Here is a 16599-nt window from a genome sequence, read left to right as displayed (position 1 = left end):
GACAAAATGAGAGAAATGGAAGGAGAGAAATTGATCTCATTTTCTCGATTTCTTTAATAAAGCTTTAGTTTTTCTTTCTTTGATTTTTCCAATCTTCTATTCTATTTTCTTTGAAACTAAACATACGTTTGTGAGGAGAAATCCTCCATCGTGTTTGGCTAGTTTTATAAGTTCTAAAGATTCCCACATTAAAGTGAAGAATTTAAAGGAGTGACAAAAAACAATAACATATTAAATGGTTTAGTTTTGTTTTCAAGTTTGAATTGGTAGGAATAAATCCTCTGTGTTAATTCAACCTAGATAAGATATAGAGTATTCTTACCCAAGATACTAGTGATTCTTGGAAATACCATAATCACTAATTACCTCAATTTGATTCTACTGTTAACAAATATAAGGATTGAATCTACAAAATACATATGAGCTTTCAATTGAATAGAACTGAAAATCAAAACTTCATATTTAATTGATTTGTGTTTTAGAAATAAAAAATCTAAGTTTTGGATGCAATATGGGTCTTAGGATTCAATTTGATCTCTAATTTACTTTGATCTTAAACGTTAGAGTTTACGGTGCTTGTTCTAAAGATTTGACATTGGATTATTAAACTCTATGGGACATTTTCTTTTGTTTCACTTATTTCATTAAATATTTTAGGAAATATTTATTCATATTTTACTCATATTTAAATTAGAATTTTATTAACTTTAGAAAATAATTAATCAGTTTAATATAAAAATAATTAAACACATTATAGTTGATTCTAGATGACGACAACCTGGAGTAGTATAAAGCTTTGATAATTCTATCTCTAATTTTTCTTATCTAGAGTTATCACGTATTTAACCTTTAGTACTTTAATTGCAACAAAGATTTGTGGTTAGAAGACAACTTCATTTGGAGTTTCTAGCATATTGAGGCTTAGCAAAGTGTAAGAGGATAGCTAAACTAGGTAGATAAGGCTAGTAAAGATGCTATGCTTGGTATCCTAATAACTACGCTTCTTAGCGAAAGGGGAAAGTTAGCATAATTAGTCAACATAGGCAACTTCACTATTCTTTCTCTTAGTGTTGTATGCTTGTATTTAGCATAGCGCCTCTACAAATTCTCTACGCTAGCTTTTCTCTTTTCTTTCTTGGCTAGAATTTCTAATAGTGAGTAATTGATAAACTATCTTTATGCTCATTCTTTCCATAACCTAGAGGAAGCTAAAAGGGCACTAAATCAAGAATTTAATTGAAAACATGGTTGGGAAGAATATGTGTAAGCCAAAAGGGTATAAAAACATAGATCAATTAGTGCTTCAATGGCTTTCTTTAGCTCTAGTCAAAGTCTAAAAAAAAGAATGATGTGTCATTACTTTGCCTCAAGATCCAAGTCCTTAGAAATTGTTCAAGAAGTTTCTTAGAAGTTTTCTTGGATAGAAAGATAAGGCTTAGTATGTTGGTCTAATAAACCTGAACATTGACTTAAAGATGATCTAATAAGGAACATAAGGGAGTACTACATAGAGGAAGTGAACTCACCAATATTAGTCTTTAGGAGATGGTAGCATTTGGACTAAGGTAAAATTATGTACTCTTCTTTCATATTCAGTGATTTGAGTTGTGGTATATATACTTGTGGTTTGATATTCACATAGCATTTTGAAAAGCCTAAATTCCAATAGGTAACACCCAGAAGGGGGTGAATGGGTGATTTTTAAAGATTTTAATATAAAAGTTGAATATTTCAATTTAATTAACCCTTTGAGAATAAATACTAGATGAAAAAAATCAATCACAATGGAGAGACATGATTTTACATGGAAAACCCCTCACACTAATTATGAAGATTAACAACCATGGGGTCTAAGAATTCGGATAAAAAATCCACTATATAAGATCATGATACACAATTTTACTTGACATATGCTACCTAAAACTAACTTTCCAACCCCTATATTATGATCCGCATCTATGACACAATACCTCTAGTGCTTTAGTGGATTCACCTAAGCTCTTGAGGGGATGTAGGTCCTTCTAACAACCCAAATTTTGATTAAACAAATTGATGAGAACTTTTTGGAAATGGTAAGATAAGTTAGGGGTTTTTTTTTTTTTTTTATATATTTAATGAAAGCATCCAACTCTAGGACATATTTTAGAAAGGTGTATATAGGCCCCAAAGCTTAGATGATTGGAAACAAAATTTTCCATAAAAATAAATCTTAACTTTCCAAAATAATGAACTACTAGAATATGACAGATTATGGATTGAGTTCTTGAGAAAACTTAACCATTGCTTAAGTGCCTCGAGCACTCGAATGCTTATTTAAGTGCTTAAGTGTTGGATTCAATGCTCGAGTGATTTGGTTAGCGTTTCAATGCTTATGCTTTTCCAAAAATAAAATTAAAACATTTTAGCTTAAAATTTTAAGAATCCTACCCAATCCATACCCTTTCAAATACTAACTTGCCTCTACATAAACCTTTATAGACTTTTCTATAACATTTTAGTTGAATGAACAACAACCTCAAAATGAAGAGTAAAGTCATTGTCTAAAAAGATCGTATGCCAAAATGAAAAGAAATAAAATTACCAACAAACAATATGAAAGCATAATGTCCCCTAATAATTTACCCCTTTGGCAATTATGTGACAAAATATAGTTACTTAAGCCCCCCATAATTCTCAAACGGAGTTTACATAATACTTAATAATGTTCGTCTAAACCTATTCATTCTACTCTATGTAGAGGACAGTTCAATGCATCCAAACATGCAAACTATATCCCAATCCAATCCTATAACAGGCACACACAAACCATAAATACTAAGGATAAAGTAGTGTGGTGTAAAAAATATAAGTAATGAAATTAAAATAGGATAATAGGGAAAATAAATAAAGAATTCAAGTCATGCATGCATATGAATCACAGTCAATTTAATTAATTAAAGTCAATCTTGTTTCCCTCTTTTTCTCACAAAATATGACAAAGAATGTAAATAGATCAAGAAAACACAAAGAAAAAGAGAACTAATAACTCCATATATATATATATATATATATATATATATATATATATATATATATATATATATATAAGGTTCTGGATACAAGAGATAGTGAAATGATAAGCATACATCTAGGCTAACTAAGACAAAACAAACTAAGTCAATCAAGCTTTAGTGTACAAAAATATGAATAAAAAGAAAAAAGAAAAATACAATTTAAAAGTCCTATTATGAAGATATTGGGGGTGAGAAGCTCGAAACACCTTAAGACTAGATCCACGAAATGATAGACGAGAGCTACCTCTCTATGCCCTGAAAAGGAATACCCATCTAACCCTCATGGATATCAAGTTAGGTAGTCAATGTAGCATGATGCTCCTAAACACGCGTGAGTACATAAAGCTTTCATCCAAATGTGAAGTTGACCCATGGAGTCCATCACCCTTTAGAATTGAGGCCTACTAAAAGGAGCGGTAGAGTGAGTGGAAGAATAAGATGGGTCGTTGCATTGCCATCGATTGTGATGCCCTTGTGGAGTAAACTTAAGAAAGTTGAGCTCCTGCAAAGGAAGATCTTACTCTATAGCATGGATCTTCGTCTCCTACCTATTCGTTTCTTGATCAACGACCTTTTGCTAAACACTGGCACCCAGTGCAATAGCTAGTGGAGAAATGAGGTCGTACACATGACTGAAGTGCTTGGACTAGGAGTTGGCATTACTAATATCTTGTGGTTTAGGAGTGGTTAGAGTTTGATCCAAGACAAAGTTGACATTGACAAGGATCTACAATATGATTCGTGTATATGGAAGGCAACTAGTGTAAGGAGTAGGGTCACGGTAGGGGGTTATGATATTGAGAATCACCTGGATGATGTGAAACTACTACCTAGAGAGGATACCATGAATAAAATGATCAATAGAGTACCTAAGCTAGGTCCAGTGAGAAGTAGTGTAGAAAGAATAGGATAAATAGGCCGAAATAACCTAGACTAATTTGGTGAAGTTAGTGACTACGACATAGATAGGCATATGACAAGGCTCACCATAGAGTGGTTGGGATTGTGGCAAACACAGAATGTATGAGAACCTAAACCTCAAGAGAAAAGGTAGGGAGTTGGCCAGAGATCGAAAACAGGTGAAAGATATGACAGATGGAGTGAATTAAGACCATAACTGTTAGGTCATACATGGTCATGCAAAACATGATGACAATAACAACAAAATGGATGTTCATGTAAAAAATTTGTATGTAATAAAGGTAAGCCACTACATAAAAAGAAGCAAGGGGCTCTCATCCTTGAGCACAGAAAATAAGCAAAAGATCAATATCCCAAAAGGATTTAAGATCATTGCCTCTCTCAATCACTATGCAAAAAAAATGTGCATAATAATGCTCATGTGTCTCCTTAAAGCTGAAACACTCAACATGGAGGTTTGCTAGGTTAGACGAACCCTTAAAAGAAAAACCCATGTTGGGCTTAAGAGAGGGAAGTGTAGTAGGTGTCTCTCGAGGATGTCTACGACCTATCATAAGGTCTCTAAACCATGAAAAGAAAACATGAAGACAAAAAAAAAAAAAAAAAACCTGAAAAAGAATGAAAACAGTGGAATATTGAAAATAACTCTCTTTAAAACACTTAAGAACTTTGAGAAGTGATCACGAAGCCTAGAAGGACACTAGAAGGCAAAAATGCGGGAAACCAAACTGTAAAAGAGAGTTGAACATGTGACAAATGAAAGAAAACACACATTAGAGGCCTTAAATAGATGCTTGGAGTGCTTGAAGCTAGATTAACACTAGAGCACTTTGAGCGTTAAAAGCAATGTTGGAAGCAACTTAAGGAGTGCTTTAGTGTTACAAGCGTGTGAAATGGGGTTGAATACAACTAAAGAGCACTTCAATACTAATTCTAAGCACATGAACACTCGATACAACGTTAATCTTACAACAAACGACCTTTTTAGCTTTGTAAACGTCTTAGTTGATATAAAAACACTCAGAAAACATTATTATAGCCCTAAAATCCAAATAAACTCATTCTAAGTTCAATATAATTGAATAAACTTGAATAGTTAAAAAAATAAAAATAGAAAAATAAAACAAGATTAAAGAGCCAAAAAAGTAATTATCAAATCAAACAAGACTAAGATGTTTGTTCCAAAAAAAAAACATTAATTACAATCTTGGTTTGGGAAGTAGATCCATAACAATTAAGGTATTATAGAATTAAAATAAACCAATAGAATTGATTTTCAAGAGGATCAACTTACTTTCTAATTCTATATTTCAAAATTCAATTTCTAGAAGATTCAAAACCATGCCAAGATTAAGTCAAAACACATTCAATCAATTTGAACTAAGTATGTTGAATTTTATTTTATTTTTTTTACACAATATTCATTGATCTAAATGTAACATAACTTTTCTCCTCCTCAGGTAAATTTTCATTTTTCTATTAATTTTTTTAATTAAATTTTTTTTTTTCTAAAAAGTGGAGGCATTGTTCACTACTTATAGTAATCATACTTTTATCCATGGTTGCCTTTTTCCACTTAAGGGGTGTAACCCTCTATATTCTCCCTATAGGACATGATTTTGATCATATTTGGTTCCTCTCATTTCATTCCCTTGCATAAGTTTGTTTCATTTTGGGAGTTTGGGCTTGGTTTAAGGGGGTTTTAAATAGAATTGGGCTTTGAAAAAGATAAGGACATGTGTCCAAATCTCTACCATTCTTTGCCCCATAAAAAGGGGTCTTAGGGGCTCATTTAGTAGAGTTTTTTTGACATTTTGGGCAGGGAAACTTTGTTGTATTTTTGGGAGAAAAGGAACTTTAAAAAATGGGAAGAAATTTATGGTTTGAAAAAGAAGGGAAGCTTACTTGAAAAGCAAGTTTAGTCACTTATGAGGAGAAACTTTGGAAATATGGTTTAATTTCATTTTTTATCTTTCATTTACAATGCATTCTTCTTTTCTTTTTATTATTTGAGGATATATATTTGTTGGGTGTGGATATTAGAGGTCACACATTGAATTGTCGGTTATATTATTCATGATCTATGGTTGTTCTTCTACTTTTCTTCTCTTGATTCACCTTGATTGTTTAAGAGATTACTTAAATCTTTGATTTATCCTGGTTATGCACTGGGTTTCTTTTGGGTTATTTTACTCTTTTTCAAACTTATTGATCAAATCATGAAATAAGACTTTGTTTGGATTTGAAATCTTTATTTTTCTTTTGATTTATTTTTTGGGGATTTTGCTTTTTCCTTTCATTTTAATAGTTTTTGAAAGTATTTTTTGATTGATTTTAAAATCAAATTTGAGAGCCACAAAGTGTTTGTTTATTTGCTAAAGAGATTTTCCATATAAATACCTTTTGAAGCCTTTTTTTTTGAATTTTTTAATTATTTTTTCTTTCAAATTTGGTTGTAAAACTCATTTTCAAACTCTCTTTGGATGAGATTTCAAGTACTTTAATGGTCAATTTTATGGCCTAAGGTCAAACCTCCTTCCATAGGCTTTGATCTTACCTTTATGTTTGAGAAAATTGATGGTTACTCTCATGATTTTTAAGAGTTTTTGAAAGGTTTTTCTAACTGATTTTAAAGGATCATTTTCAGCCCATTTGAACCCTCTCTCATGGTCATTTGAGGCTTAAGTTTATGGTTATTTTAAGTTTAATAACTGGTTGTCATATTCTTTGATACATAATACATGATTTCACATTAAAACAAATGCATTTATGGTGTTTCTTTGTTAATTTCAGATCTCTTTTCATGTATGAGTGTTAATTTTGCCCTTCATACCTCTTAAGAGTTCAATTTTATACTCATTTAAAGGTTGAGAAGGATTAAATGCCCTGTGAATCGGTCTATGCCTCTTTCATTTGGCCAACATAACTCATTTTTCATACTTATAATTTTAAGATTTTCTTGATTTCAAAAACATGGATAAATGTCACAAATTTCAATTTAATGGGATTATTTCGCGTTGTCATGAGCTTCTTTCCTTGGTCATTAGAGGGTTGGGGATGTGGATTAATCCATGGAAATTGAGAGTGCATTTGATAGTGATTTTAAAAAATGTTTCTAATATTTCCAATACTTGAATAATAATTTCTTTAAAGTGTTAAAAATATTGGAAGTGTTTCTTAAATCATTGCCAAACGGGCTCTAATTTAGGCACTAGAAAAACCTACATTTTTTATTTTCAAAACTTACTTGCTACCCTGTTTTTGAAAAAATTTGAACTTTTTAGCTTGTCCTAAATTTTTTTTGTGGCTTGGATGATGTTTTAATATATATATATATGGTTGATGTTTAATATATATATATAATATATATATATATATATATATATATATATATATATATTGAAAAATCCTTCTCCAAGCTCATTGAATAAATTGGTTTTTTCAAGTGTTTGGATTCTGTCCTATTTTTTATCCTCGAAATGTTCTTGCAAATCAGTCATAGCTCATGGGTTTTTAAACATTTTTTTATGTTTTTTTAATGAGGTTTTATGCTTTGGTTTCACTCCAAAATCATTTTGCAAGCTTGAGAATTAATTGCATCTTTCCTTATTGTACTGACCTAAATATGATATGAAATTTTCTTCGAAATCTGGGATTATTGATACATGCTTGGCCCTTATAGAATCTTTTAATGTATTTTAGACACTTTGAATATGTTGTGTAATTTTGATTTTAATTTTATCTTACCTCTAGGTCTGTCAAATAATTATGTTTTTTCATGACTTGTTGATTTGTCCTATTTTTAAGGAGTAAGATGTTTAGTGAAATTTGGGATAATGAGTGCATGTTTGGGCCTCATAGAAATTTTTGTGTTCTAGACATATTGAAATTGCTTTAGATTTTTTGTTTTGATTTTATCTTACCTTTAGGCTTATAAAATAATTCTGTTTTTTGTATCATGTGCTATTCTACCTTATTTCTATGTAATAATATGTTTGATTAAATATGGGATAATTCGTGCATGTTTAGGCACTTTAGGCTTTGGATCATATTTTTGACACTTTGATAATGTTTAAAAATTTTTGTTTTAATTTTATCTCATCTCTAACTATTTTATTTTGATTTATTTTTTAACAATTTGTATTTTGTCTAGTTTTTGTATCTCTTGTATAAACCTATTATTTTAGCCTCTTTTAGCTTGTTTTTATTTTTCTTTGAGTTTTTATTTGCACTATAGACTTATTATGCATGTTGGAAAATCCTTCCCGTATATCATATCACCTTTTAGCTATTTAGTTTGGACTTATTTTGTTATTGCATGCTTGTTGTCCAAATTTGATCCATGTGCATGTTTAGTGTATCTTAACTCATTTTGATGCTAAATTAGTCATCTTTCTGTCTTGATTTTGATTATGCATTTCTTATATATATATATTGAGTAATTCATGTTTTGATATTGTATCTTTTATTTTGCTGTGAACTAAACTTTTTTTTTTTTTTTAATGTAAGTGTGATGCTCGTTTTGGGCATTATTGAGGTACGCACCATCTTCTCTTTGTTTAATTCATTTGATATGTATGTCATGTTATGAGTGTTCTTTGTCACCCACTCTTCATTTTGTATATTCATATTTTTGTCTCTTGGTATTCATTGGTCTATAAACAAATTACCTTAGTTCTCTCCACTTGTTTAGTAGAGAACTTTTCAGAACCTAGAGAAGTGTTATCCTTCGGCACTTTCCTAATAAGTAACCTAACCCTTGAACTTGAACTCATTTTTGCATACATTCCCCTATCACTCTTAATCCTAACAATGAGATGCCCTTTCTTTTTGAATCCTAGTGAAAAAAATCTTCAAGTGCTCAATGGTCTTGATTTCTCTCTAAAAAAGAATACAAAAAAGAATATATAGAGAAATCATCATCTACCACTAAAACATATTTCTTTCCACCTTGGCTTTCAATTCTCATAGAACCAAAAAATACACATGAAGAAGATCTAAAGGCTTAGAAGAAATGGAAAAATCGAGAAGGAAGAAGATATGAAAGAATTAAGCTTGCAAAAGAAAAAAAATGTTAGAAAAATGAACTTTGATTAAGAGTTTGAATTTTCAAAATAAAATAGATACCAAGATGGTTGAACAACATTAATGAACAATTTTTAATAAATTTTATTTTATCACATATTAATATCTTAAAAAATAGATTTTTTTTTTTTTTTTTTTTTGTAAAAATGAAAATTTAATTTGATGCCACTTTATTTGGTGGGCCATAAGCCCATTAAGTGGCATGGTAAGTCCACCCTGATTTCATACCTAATTTGACGGTATCTACTACCAAGCATATCTTAAATTACCCTTCTTTAAGAAAATACTCATAATTTTATATTTCGAAAAAGGTTTTTTTTTTTTTTTTTTTCTCCTGGAAAGAAAATATTTTTATTTATAAAATAAAATAATTCTCTAGCGACAGAATCTGCGTCCTTCCTCTGCCAAGTACACAGAGATCCATATCCAGGCTAGCTTGATATTAATGCACCCCATCACTTGCATCACGTGACCAGTGCTGCCGGACCACATCTCCGGAAAGCAGTGGATCAAAATCCCTCCCTCGCCTTGCCTGGCTTGCCTTCCGAGTCAAAAGTTGACCGCAAATGTAAATGCAGCGTAACGGTCAAAGGATGCCAGGTCATCGCGTCCACATCATTGGGTATGCCTTTTCGAGTCCACGTAGCGAAAGGGAGGTAGCAACCAGCGAGTAGATTGCTACGCCTGAGAGACACAGAATCATATTTCAGGAGTAGAGAAAAAGATCGCTTTGCGTTGGGTCTGACAGTGATGCAGTCGGGAGAGCGTCCAGGTTCTCTTCACGTAAAAAAAGTGGGGCCCACATTCCAATCCTCCGGTTCCCTCACTGCGGTGGAATCAATGCAATAAAAGCAAAAGATTTGGAATAAATTTAAAAAATATAAGGAAGGAAACGTTTCGATAAAATATTTAATCTAATTCACTTATTTTCTTACCTTCCGAAGAAATCAAGATATTTGAAAGCATACAGAGAGAATCATAAGGAGGTTGTTTTGGAACGGATTAAAGGAGGGTAGATGAAAATGGTGGTAAAAAATTAGAGGTCAAGTTAGAGATATTTACAGGAAACGAACCAAACTCATCCATTTGCTACTCTCTCTCTCTCTCGGAAGTGTTTTCTCCGTTTCTTCTTTTTCTCTCTGTTTTTTCTCTGTTTTTTTTTTTTTTTTTGTTTCATCTAAGGAGAATATAAAAGGGGGGGAGAGGGAAATGGGTGAATCAGAGCAAATCTTGAACCTCTCTCCTCTACTTCTTCTTCTTCGATGAATCATATCTGAATAGATGCAATTTATACCAGCTTTTTTTTTTCTCTCTGAAAGCCAGGTTGTGAATTGGGTTTGGTTTATTTTATGAGGTCGGGGCAAGTTTGGCGTTTTGTTATTCTGATTGATGGATCATATTAATGGAAAGTGGGTGGTTTTCTACTATTGATCGGTGTCTTACCATTGGTGCTCTGAGAGTTCAACACTGGAAAGTGGGTGGTGGTGATATTTACTGACCAAGTTGATATTAATTAGCGTTAATCAAGATTTGGAAGTGGATTTGAATTGGGTTAAGGTTCAAGGGGTTTTGGCAAAGTCCCCGGGAGCTGTGTTCTTCTAGGTAACCTTTTTTTTTGTTCATCTTTGATTTTGCTTCTGTTTCGTTTCCTGGAAATTGGTAAGTTTTCAGTTTATTTCTTGATTTTTTTTAATTTTTTATTCTATTTATTTTTATTTTTTGGTATATTGAAAAAGTTCCAAGTTTTTCTCCATCTATTTGTGTTTTGAACTAAAACAGAGAAAACACTGTAGAATTGAAACAAGATGAGTTCATTTGATCGTTGAGAAATGTACAAAAAAATATATCATTCTGATTAGACAGGAAAAGGGGGAAAATGTTAGATTGGAAGCTATGAGCAAATGGGTATGTTAGATCTTGAAATCAGGCAGTTGGGTTTGTGAGATCTTGAAAAATGGAAAATGGAAAATTTTAAAACGCATATGTTGTAAGAATTGAGGTTCAGGAAAGGAGCATACAAAATTGGGTTCTAGGGTTTGAATTCTAAGACTTTCTTTATTTCATTTGTGATTAGGGCTTTGAAGACTCAAAGATGGATTGAACTGGTACTTGTTGGGTGCAATGTTAAAAGCATTAGCTCCTGGATTATTGCTTACTACTTTAATCCTCTCTGTCACCGCCAGTGATAATGGGTTTGCCAATTGCAATTGTGATGATGAGGGGTTTTGGAGCATACATAACATTTTAGAGTGCCAAAAAGTGAGCGATCTCTTGATTGCAGTAGCCTATTTTTCAATCCCCATTGAGCTTCTTTACTTTATTAGCTGCTCCAATGTGCCATTTAAATGGGTCCTCCTTCAGTTCATTGCATTCATAGTCCTATGTGGGCTGACCCATTTGCTCAATGTGTGGACTTACTATGGTCCTCACTCATTCCAGTTGATGCTGGCCCTCACGATTTCTAAATTCCTCACTGCTCTAGTGTCATGTGCCACTGTAATAACCCTTTTGACTCTGATCCCTCTTCTTCTCAAAGTGAAAGTAAGAGAGCTCTTTTTGAAGCAAAATGTATTGGAATTGGACCAAGAGGTTGGGATGATGAAGAAACAGAAGGAAGCAAGCTGGCATGTGCGAATGTTGACCCATGAAATTAGGAAGTCACTCGATAAGCACACCATTTTGTACACCACTCTGGTTGAGCTTTCAAAGACTTTGGACCTGCACAACTGTGCGGTTTGGATGCCGAATGAAAATAGAACAATGATGAACCTGACCCATGAGTTGAAAGTGAGGAATTCCTTAAATCGTAGTCTCTCTATCTCAGTTAATGACCCAGATATATCGGAAATAAAAGCGAGCAAGGGAGTGAGGATTTTGAGGCCAGATTCAGCACTTGGGGCTGCTAGCAGTGGTGAGTCTGATGACTCAGGTGCTATAGCAGCAATTCGAATGCCAATGCTTCGGATTTCAAATTTCAAAGGAGGAACACCAGAGTTGGTAGAAACCTGTTATGCCATTCTGGTTTTGGTTCTTCCATTTGTGAATTCTAGAACTTGGACCTATCAAGAATTGGAGATTGTGGAAGTGGTTGCTGATCAGGTGGCTGTGGCTCTGTCTCATGCTGCAGTTCTTGAAGAGTCTCAGCTAACCAGGGAGAAACTGGGAGAGCAAAATCGTGCACTGCAGCAAGCTAAGGAGAATGCAATGATGGCAAGCCAGGCAAGGAACTCATTTCAGAAGGTGATGAGTCATGGGCTGAGGAGGCCAATGCACTCAATTTTGGGCCTGCTTTCTATGTTTCAAGATGAGACTATGAGTTTCAAACAGAAAATTGTAATTGATACAATTATGAAAACCAGCAATGTACTATCAACTTTAATCAATGATGTGATGGAAATTTCAGCAAAAGATAATGGAAGGTTCCCACTGGAGATGAGGCCTTTTCGGCTACATTCTATGATTAAGGAAGCCTCTTGCCTTGCCAAGTGCTTGTGTGTATATAAAGGCTTTGGTTTTGCAGTTGATATTCGGAACCCTTTGCCTGATCAGTTGATTGGTGATGAGAAAAGGACTTTCCAAGTAGTTTTGCATATGGTTGGGTATCTGTTGAATATCTTTGATGGAAGTGGTTCTTTTATTTTCCGGGTTTCCTCAGAGAGCGAAAGTGATGGAAAGAATGATAAAACATGGGGAATTTGGAGGCCAGATGAGTATGCATGTATAAAATTTGAAATTGAAATTAGTGATGGAGGTTCTCTGTCATATGGCTCGAGCACAGCTATAGAATTTGCTGGTAGGAAGCACAGTAGTGGTGAAAATAAGGAGGGTCTGAGCTTCAGCATGTGCAAAAAGCTTGTGCAGGTGAGAATTCTGGATATTTTGTTCATATTTCATTATGTCTTTTGATGCATTAGTAGTGAGAGAAATTTCTTGTGATTACATTTCACATTTTTGATGACCTGACTCTCTTTCTGTCCGAGTAAATAGAGGATCATTGTTGGCATTTCTATTATTGCACTTCATTTTTGGTTTTGGCCATTTCCCTTTTCTTTCTTTTTCTTTTTCTTCCTTCCTTGTGATCCCTCCATTTCATGAAATGGATTTTGTGCCTTCCAATGAAAATAAAACAAATGTAAACCTTTCCATTTCCTTGGCCATATGAAGTTCCAACATTATCTTGTTTTATGGATGAGCTATTTCTAGTGTAGAACTGAAGCTGTTTTTTGTTGCTTACATATCAGTTTTGTTGGATGGAACACACTAATATTTGCAATTGATACATTTCCTCATGAGATCTCCTGCTTTGGAAACCACTATCAGACAGGTGATCTCCTGCTCACGTGTCAGTTCTTAATGGATTGGATTAGGGTAAGGTTTACAGCAAACATCTAAAATCAATTGTTCGTCTAATAGGCTTTTGTCAATACAAGACTGAAGAAACAGACTGCACTGAATGAAAAAAAAAAAAAATGGGAAGAAAAATGTTAAATGAGTTTTTTTTTTTTTTTTCTTTTTTGGTTATATATAAAATTTTCCGTTAATTCTAGTACACCATGAATTTTTTTTACAAAATTGATATTGCTAATACACCATACTGGAGGATAAAAAGGCTTTGCTTCCATCTCTAGCTTTTTGTAACTGCCAGGAAATGTTCTACTCATAAAATATGTGAAAAAAGCTTGGTAAATCTTTGATCTAGTTTAAAGTACAGCGCAATGTAGTAGCATTACTCCCAAATACTAATGTTTCATTACATTCCATTTTAAGGATTTCAAAGTAGTAATGAGGAATGCAATGTGAGAAATCTTTTTTGACCACCAAGTGTAGATAACCAGTTCCCTGTTGTTTCCATTGCAACTCGACCTGATCACAAACCTATTCCTTGTTTCCTTTGCCATTCTTCCTGAATATATGATGTTCTAGTCTCAGATATTTGACGATCCATAAACTTGATTGATTAGGTTGTCACAATATGATTGTCCATGCATGTGGTCAGTAGTGAGCAATTTAGCCCCCCTAAACTTGTTTGATTGCACATTATCATTTAATAAAAATATTGATTAGCTCATCTATTGTTTACCAAATTTTCATTTATTGTTGCTCTCTAACTAAATTAGTCAATAGTTTGAAGAACAATGTTTCTGGACCGTAGAATGCATGTACAGTTTGATGTTTTATTTCATGATGATAGTTTAACTGGAATTTTTGAGTGAAAAATTCTGCAGATGATGCAAGGCAATATCTGGATATCCTCCAACCCTCAAGGTCTTGCACAAAGCATGACACTTGTTCTCAAGTTTCAACTCCAGCCATCTTTTGGGAGATCCATTTTTGGACTTGGAAATTCCTCAGAACAACCAAATTCCAATTCTATGTTCAGAGGACTTCGAGTTATACTGGCTGATGATGATAATGTAAACAGGACTGTGACCAAGAAGCTGCTTGAGAGGCTGGGTTGCCAAGTATCTGCTGTGTCATCTGGGTTTGAATGCTTGAGTGCTCTTAGCCCTTCTGAAGCTCCTTTCCAAATCATTCTTTTGGATCTTCAGATGCCTGAAATGGATGGATTTGAAGTAGCAAAAAGAATCCGAAAGTTCCGCAGCCGCAGTTGGCCTTTGATCATAGCCCTGACAGCAAGCGCTGATGAGCATTTGTGGGAGAGATGCATCCAGGTGGGAATGAATGGCATTATTAGAAAGCCTGTTCTTTTACAAGGAATGGCAGATGAACTTAGAAGAGTCTTGAAGCGAGCCAACGATGGGGTGTGAAGAAATAAACTTGACAGCTTGTCCCCCCCAGATCCTTTGACATATTTTTGTTGGGTCTTTGATTTTCTGGCCTTCAAGATTCTGCCATTGATTTGTTGAACTCCATTCAAACTTGGTATACGAAATGTAACTGTTATATTTGCTAACCATTTTCTATGACCAAGCTTTATTTCAAGAACACTATTATAGAATGGATTATACAAGCTTATTGAACATTATTTAATGGTGGAAAGAACCCAGATCTCTTCAACTCTCCATATTTGACATACAATAGCAGCATGTAACATGGCTACTAGTCAAGCCATTTGATTGAAGAACTGTTTCTATTTTTTTTTCTACCAGTTTCCTTTGCTAAGAGGCTAATGATTCAGGAAGAGACCAGACAGGCTCAATAAAAAGTACATATTTGTAACACTTTCTTTTTGTGTGCATTGCTTGTGGACACCATACCATTGAAATTATTATATATATATATATATATATATATATATATATATATATATATATATATAGGGTTTGTTCATGGGAGTTATTCAAAGCACTAAAGACGAGGATTTGTTTAATTCCCAAGGGACCCTTGCCTTAAAGCACCAACAGTGAAAGCATATGAATTCATTGGTTGATTCAGTCTTATTTAATAGTCTATTCAGAGACAAATAGTAGAATTGGACAGCATCACTGTCCTCACAACCATGGATATGGGTTTAGAAATATTTCTAAAGTTCAGAAGATTTGACTAAAAATTTATCCATTTATTTGTCCTCTCAAGCCTTGGAAGTTTCGAATTCAGTACTATGAGCTACAAAAATTGTTTGGAATAAGATAGTTACATTTTTTAATTGGCTTCACATCTCTTGTGCTTCTTCATTCAATTTAGTATTAAAATTGAAGCCTTGGATGATGTGATCAAGTAGAGGGTTAAAAAAGCTATGAAAGGTTACCATTATTTACAGGGTACTCCAACTAGGGTTAGGTTGATGGAGACCATCAAAAAGTACTTGTTTTGATATAATATTTTGGATATGCAGTAGAATGAATGGCACAAACTATTCAATTTCTTTATAATTGTTAAGTCTTAACTTTGTTTCTTCTGGATACCTATGGTCGGCAGATTTAGAGTTCTGCTACTCTTTAGCCCTATATCTCGTCTTGATGGTGTTCTTCCTCTACTAGTAGGTTTTTCCTGAAAATTCGAATTCCTTTTATTTTGGGGTGATGGTAGATAGCTCAATGTTTTCTTAGTTTTAATATAATTTTTTAGGAGTGTTGATCATATGTAATATAATTTTAAAATAAGTTAAAAATAAATGTTAAGTTTCTCACGAAATTTAGTGTAAATACACTTGGACACTATTAATTTCAAATTTATTAGTTAACATCCCAATAGATGCATTCGATTTATAAATATGTTTTTTAGAAAACAATTTTTTTTTTTTTTTAAAGAATTGTTAAATAAATGTACCTAAAATCCCTATATAAAAAAAAATTATAAACAAAATACATTCATAAAAGTGCTAATCGATGAAATTTGAAACTAATGATGATTAAGTATATTGAATCCAGACATCAACGAGGTGAATGAAATTAATCCTTAAAAATAATTAAACCCTTAATGATAGGGTAAAATCAAGAAATATCTCCTTCTTTTTTTTTTTTTCAAAATTATATAAGGTCTCATTTGTAATAAAATAATATCATCTAATTAAATACATTGTTTGATGATTACAATCCATGAACCGAATACCATTATCCAATGAATGGTTTTAAGTTTG

The 16599-nt window shown here is 33.0% G+C and overlaps 1 protein-coding gene across 1 annotated transcript; it reads left to right on the top strand.

The window, feature by feature from the left end:
- The first annotated feature begins 10028 nt into the window (after positions 1 to 10028).
- On the top strand, positions 10029 to 15084 carry LOC117930275 (protein EIN4). The gene is made up of 3 exons (XM_034850835.1): positions 10029 to 10661; positions 11134 to 12920; positions 14285 to 15084. Exons 2-3 carry the CDS (start codon positions 11181 to 11183, stop codon positions 14825 to 14827), a joined length of 2283 nt encoding a protein of 760 aa, XP_034706726.1. The 5' UTR covers positions 10029 to 10661; positions 11134 to 11180; the 3' UTR covers positions 14828 to 15084.
- Positions 15085 to 16599: the final 1515 nt, after the last annotated feature.

This window comes from Vitis riparia, chromosome 14 (assembly GCF_004353265.1).
Source record: "Vitis riparia cultivar Riparia Gloire de Montpellier isolate 1030 chromosome 14, EGFV_Vit.rip_1.0, whole genome shotgun sequence".
Taxonomy (NCBI): Eukaryota; Viridiplantae; Streptophyta; class Magnoliopsida; order Vitales; family Vitaceae; genus Vitis; species Vitis riparia.
The sequence above is the reverse complement of the archived record's forward strand: the minus strand, read 5'-3'. Positions and strand labels throughout refer to the sequence as shown.

Excerpts from the sequence above, each read along its gene's own strand:
- LOC117930275 (XM_034850835.1), top strand. The coding sequence starts at position 11,181 with ATGTTAAAAGCATTAGCTCCTGGATTATTGCTTACTACTTTAATCCTC. Across the intron at positions 12,921-14,284 it reads TGTGCAAAAAGCTTGTGCAG|ATGATGCAAGGCAATATCTG; the intron begins GTGAGAATTCTG and ends AAAATTCTGCAG.